Source organism: Hydra viridissima, unplaced genomic scaffold (assembly GCF_058129835.1).
Source record: "Hydra viridissima isolate aposymbiotic clone 2 unplaced genomic scaffold, HvirCarnegie_v1 scaffold_14, whole genome shotgun sequence".
NCBI lineage: Eukaryota > Metazoa > Cnidaria > Hydrozoa > Anthoathecata > Hydridae > Hydra > Hydra viridissima.
In genome coordinates this window covers 8,297,493-8,303,360 of record NW_028324313.1, presented here as the reverse complement: position 1 = coordinate 8,303,360, position 5,868 = coordinate 8,297,493, and the positions used below count along the sequence as shown (strand labels likewise).

At 27.8% G+C, this 5,868-nt stretch overlaps 1 protein-coding gene across 2 annotated transcripts; it reads right to left on the bottom strand.

The window, feature by feature from the left end:
- Positions 1-1,373: 1,373 nt before the first annotated feature.
- LOC145181245 (prostaglandin reductase 3-like) lies at positions 1,374-5,621 on the bottom strand. 2 transcript variants are annotated; one of them, XR_016446979.1, is made up of 13 exons: positions 5,397-5,586; positions 5,125-5,209; positions 4,578-4,676; positions 4,330-4,428; positions 4,133-4,172; positions 3,685-3,713; positions 3,488-3,562; positions 3,187-3,258; positions 2,944-3,005; positions 2,605-2,707; positions 2,266-2,448; positions 1,840-2,080; positions 1,374-1,601 (listed from the first exon to the last, which is right to left on the bottom strand). XR_016446979.1 is itself a non-coding variant. In XM_090072115.1 (13 exons), the coding sequence occupies exons 1-12, from the start codon at positions 5,519-5,521 to the stop codon at positions 2,012-2,014; spliced, it is 1,041 nt and encodes a 346-aa protein (XP_089928241.1). In that variant the 5' UTR covers positions 5,522-5,621; the 3' UTR covers positions 1,374-1,838; positions 1,980-2,011. The 2 variants fall into 2 exon arrangements, 1 of the variants encoding a protein (XP_089928241.1); XM_090072115.1 differs by having other exon boundaries at positions 1,374-1,838; positions 1,980-2,080; positions 5,397-5,621.
- Positions 5,622-5,868: the final 247 nt, after the last annotated feature.

Sequence of the window (5,868 nt, the reverse complement as noted above, 5' to 3'; positions counted from 1 at the left end):
AAAATTGACTTTATTTTTATTTATTTATTTTCAAGAAAGTAACATTTTAATTGCTGATTTTTTGTTATAACTATGTGGCTCATATTGGGGTGGGTCAAGTTTTTAAATTAATATTTTTTGTGACTTTTTTTTTTTTTTGTCAAAAGTGTTGCATTATTTACAATAATTACTGAACGACGGAATGCCTTGTGATTGTATTGGTGGCACAATCAATTGAATGACTGCTCGGGAATGTTTTAAACGGCTACAAAAAGATCAGAATCTTACATCTGAGCCAAAATTTTATTTTGACCCTAAAAGAAAAAAATGATGATAGAGGGATTCACTCTTCAAGTGACTCATCAGTTTAAAATGATAAAGTTTTCATCAATTTATTTCTCTTTAAAATGATAAAGTTGAAGCAAACAAATAAAGAAAACAACTTTACTCAAACTTTCAATTTTAAAAGTTAAAATAATTTTGATCCCAAATAATTTCCGCTAGTGTAAACTACGCCTTGCTCTTTTCATAGCGACAGTTCCTTCCATGGAATAAGATTTTTAATTAAACTCTGCTGATGTTTCTGCGTAGATCCTTTTAACTCAGTTTGACATTTTATACTCAGAACGCTCTTAGTATAAAATACTCTCGGCTTTGTCAGAATGTTGACATGAACATTGTCTTTAAAATTTTATTTGTAAAATGTTTTAGTCATGACATATTCAAACTGTTTTCTACTTTAAAGATTTTACTTTGATTACATCCATCTTGTTTTTTCGTTAACAAATAATACAGGTTTAAAGTGAACTCTTACATTATTCGTTTGAATTTAATTAAATTTAAATTAATTTACATATTTAGACACAATTTTCTAAAGATGATTTTGCAATGTCTCCGCACACTGTTATTATTTCGCTGTTAAGACTTTTGCAGAAGATTGTACTTTATTCGTCATTATTCGATATATATTTTTTTTTTCTTTCTATTATTTGAGAAATTTTTAAGATGATGCACAAATTCTATGTGTAAAGTTTAATCATTCTGAAATTCTGTTTTTCCATGTAAAAACGTTTACGAGATTAAAACTGAAGATTAAAACTGAAGTAAAAACTTTTCAAGAGACTTAACATTTGGATTATGTATAACAAAGCAAGTTAACCAATCAAATTTCAAGAAAATCTTAAAGAGCTGCGGTTCCAAAAAAATCAAAACCTTTTGGGTTATGTAATTACCCTTTATTAAGACGAACCAAAGTTTTACAGTTGAATTTACTGATAGACCTAATGGTTGAGTTATTTACCCTGTGAGATTACTGTTCATTGGAGATTAAGATATCTTGGCGATTTTCGCGAGAAATGAGTAGAAAATAAAAGATTAGAAAAATAAAGCGATTAATTCAGAATGACATCGTTTATTGACGATATTGAACAGAAAGCATCAATTTATGCAAGAATGCATAATACACGTTTAAAATACGAAGTTTAATAAAAAGTATTCGCGAACACCTGACACTGCCGAATAGTATCAGCTTTACTTTATGTTTTACTATATCGAAGGGTTAAGGATTTGTTACTTCTAATCCGTTTGTTTCGCGACTACTTGCTTTGATAGGAAACGTATTACTTATATGACGTCCTTGCAACTCCTTTAGGTTTTTAAATGATGTATCATCTCCTTTTTTTTTTTTTTTTTTTTTTTTTTTTGTTGACCATGCATGTTAAAGTTTGTTGAAATTGAGTCAACGCAACTTTTTTGTTCGTGCAGAATGAGCTGCTTCTCATATGCCTGCGTAGCCTTTTTATATACTTATGTTTTTCTTTCCATTAGATCTAATCTTTATGTTCCAATAAATTCGATAACTAAAAGAAGACGTGAAAAATTCAAAAAGTGAAAAAACAAAAGTAAGACAAGTAGTTCTTTTTTTTTTTTTTTTCGATTACCGGTGGTAAGTATCGATTACCGATAGTAACTATCGATTACCGATGATAAGTATCGATTACCGATGGTAAGGTAATTCCAGTCGTTCTTAAAGTTATAGTTTGGAGGAGTAGTTATTCAGGTCTATGACAACTTTTCCTTTGCTCTTCTGTGAATATAAGTACTAAAATTAAATAGCATAAATAAATTTAAGTGATAATTAAAAGAATTTAAGTGATAATTGTAAGAATTGGTATTTAGCGTTTAAACAAGAAAATAATTTTTGAAAAAATCACATTGCTAGCATCACTTAAAAGTTAAATCATTCGACTTCAAAAAAACTTTTTAAGTTTGATAAAAAAAACTTACATCCACACCGTCGAAAACTGATTCTAAGCCTCTGAAAGGACGTTTTTGATCGTCACAGAGCTCGGTCAGAACCTTTAACCTTCCGTCATCTACCATTTGAACAAGTTTAGAAAAATGCGAAGGATACTGTTTCATATGATTCATCAAGAAAAACCCGCTAACACTTGCAGACTTCAATAAAAGCTTAAAAACGAATTTTTTTATTATTTGAAATATTGAAACGAGGGTTGAACTAAGATAAGTTTTTTTTCATTTAACTTTATTCATTTAAAAATTTTTTAAATATATCAGAAAAAATTTTTAAAAAATGCTGCACCAATTTGAAATAAGAGAACTAACCTTCGTAATCAAAGTAGTGTTCTTTTGACTTCTATCGATTCCAGCAGGAGAATGATAGCTGTTGATGTAACCTAACACTATCATTCTACCATGTTTAGCTAACCTTAAGTAAATTTAAAATGATTAGCACTCAAGAAATGATCACTTATTTTTAAGAAAAAATACGGAATAACATCTACAACATGAATGTATTTGCAATATCAGGTAGCTATGATGCAAAAAAACATTCCGCACAGTCTAAAAAAGTTTTAAAAACCAGAACCACAAATGTTAATTGAAAGGAAAATTATCAGACATAAATAACATAATTAGCATAATCAACAAATCATCAACAAGTACCCATTGAAGCATGCATCAAAAACATCACCACCAATTGATTCATAAACCACATCAATTCCTCTCTAAGAATATTATACTAAATGCATTTATCAATGTAAGGTAAATATAGAACAATATATAAAAAGAAAAGATACACAAAGAATTTATGATAGAACACAATAATGAGAAAGTTAAAAGAAAGATAAAAATTAATAGCAATTAATAATTGAAAAGTAAGCCTAAATAAGAACCATAAAATCTCACAGGATAATTTTTCTTGAGTACTTCAGATAGGTTTTCTTCTTTGTAGTTAATGACATGGTCACACCCTAACTTCTAAAACAACCATTAACAAAATAATAAAATACATTTAACAATAGATAAGAAAAGATAATGTTTTTTGCAGGTAACCAAATTTTTTATACTTTTCAAAAATCATAGATGAAATCCAACTTCGTTTTCATAAACCTCAAATAATAAGGAATATTAAAAATAATTTGAATTAACCTTTAACTGAACATTCTTTTCAGAAAATTGCTTTTATATTTATTTGAAAAAAGCTAACCTTTAAAAAATCAACTTTTGATTTGTTGGAGCAAGTTCCAATAACATGACACCCGGCTTGTTTTGCTAATTGAACCTGAATCAAATAAAATATATATGACGTGGTTTCTCTTATGAAACAACTGTAATGAATTCAGTACTTTTATTCACCAACATCTAGTAAGCAGGAAACAATAAATCACATTTAAACTTACTCACCGCAATATGCCCAGTACCTCCAGCAGCAGCTAAAAATTATTGAATTATTTTAAAATCAAATCCAGGTACCATAGCATCTTAGAGTATTCTGCTTTGATTCTTAGAGCATTAAGTTTTAATGAAACTTAATGAAAATTAAGTTTTATTGAAACTTAATACTGCTTAAATTTAAGCAGTATTAAGTTTCAATAGCCAAATTTAAAAATCAATACTTTGGCAGTGCATTACTTGTCAAGTGTTAAAAGAACTCATTTAAAATCTTACGACATTTTATCAGATAGATCTTAGCCAATATCTAATGCAATAAAAATTTTTTTTTTTTTTACTAATTTAAAGTTTTCTTCATACTTCTTTTTAAACAGCTTAAATATTATACAACATAAAAATGTTTCAAATTTTATATTTTATAAAAACTTTCGTAGATTATAAAAAAAAAAAAATTACTTGCCAGTTACTAGCACATTTTCCTGTGGTTTTAAATGGCCAAACTAAAAGAAATACAAACATTCTGGTATGAAACAAGCTCTTTGTAATTATGTGCATATAAAAGTAACAATGCCTAACCATATCTAATAAAAGATTTCATAATTAAAGTCTTAACAAACACTAAAAGCTTAAACAATGAAAACAACTAAAAAGTCAAACCTGTTCCAAAGCAATTGATGCTGTAAGACCACTAATTAGCAAAGGAATGTATTCTGGCTTCACAGATGGCACAGGTAAACAATATTTTGCTGGAAGAACCTAAGGAAATATATTTGATAAATCATTTTTAAAAAAAAAGTTTGAACTTTTATTTAAAAAATGAAAAACAATTTATCAGTGGATTTTTGCGCTGAAAATTTAACAATCACAGACCTATTAAATATGAAGACATACAATAAGGAACTTACAACATACTCAGTAAAACTTCCAGTAAATATATACCCAACTGACTGCCCTATCATACTTTGTGGTATATTACTACCAACTCTTTCTATCTTGCCTAAACCCTAAGATAAAATATTCATCTAATTTGTAAAAAAATGTAAATAAATGATAAATAATAAATAGATCAGCATTATGTTTTTAACTTTTAAATAACTTTTACCCAAAATATTTTGTTATGTTGCTTTTTAGCTGAGTTTTTTTTGTGGTTGGAACGGAAAGTTTAACTGTCCAAGAATGTAACTTACATGGCTAACTGATGTAACTATAAATTGCACCTGACTTTTTTTAAAATCTATAAACAAAATCATGTTTTCATGGCTGTCAAAGTTCTAAATGTTATTTGAAAAATTAAGATTATTTACTATTTGTGCTAAAACAATTTTAAAAAATTAATTTAATTTCATGACCTATCTTATTCATATCGTCTCAAACATAATTAAAAAAAAAAAAAATTTATTCAGAAATCATTAAAACAATCCATAACTAAACATACAAGTAAGATCAACTTACTTCAAGACCAACATCAAATGGAACTTCACTTTTTCCGTACCTTCCTGCTGTAACATTTATATCAGTGGCATTGATTCCAGCATAACTAAATATCAAGAAACTTTCAAAGTTGGTGATGCATTTTCACTTAGTTTTAACTTTTCTCTCCAATTATTTTCAATTAATATTTTTTAGACTTTTGTGATTGATTTCCTGCTACTTTTGTATATTAACGAAATAACATTAATTATAGATTTTGTGAAAAACCGTATTGAAACATTTAGATTAATCACCAGGATTTTACAAGAACTTCGTCGGACTTCAATTCTTTGATATTTGCTGTAATAATTTCACAAGCTTTTCTGAAATCAGTTGTAAGGGAAGTCGCGATTATTTTCTTAAAAGTTTTTGCAGCCATTTTTTAAACAATTAAAAAATATCTCGCTTGTTAATTTTAATAATTAAATCATATTTGAAATCGCTGATCAAATAAAGAGTAGGTACAAACGGCGGGGCGGAGCGGATCAGCGGGGCGGATCATTTAAACGGTACAAACGGCTGGGCGGATCATTTAAACGTTACTAAAGCGAGTTATATTTCATTAAAAAAAACGATTCAGATATAGTTTAAATTCACTAACGATATAATATTTAGAAGGAATTTGCATATTACAATTTTATTAAACGACAAAAAAAAGTATATAAGTTTATAATATTTTATAAATTTTATGAACTCAAAAAACAACGTGATCCGCCAATTTGTATC

What these genes read in the sequence shown, in the direction of transcription:
- LOC145181245 (XM_090072115.1), bottom strand. Translation starts at nt 5,521, where the DNA reads ATGGCTGCAAAAACTTTTAAGAAAATAATCGCGACTTCCCTTACAACT. An exon ending in GGAAAATGTGCTAGTAACTG is followed by an intron (nt 3,714 to 4,132) that starts GCAAGTAATTTT and finishes AATAATTTTTAG; the next exon opens with CTGCTGCTGGAGGTACTGGG. An exon ending in TACTCAAGAAAAATTATCCT is followed by an intron (nt 3,006 to 3,186) that starts GTGAGATTTTAT and finishes TAATATTCTTAG; the next exon opens with AGAGGAATTGATGTGGTTTA.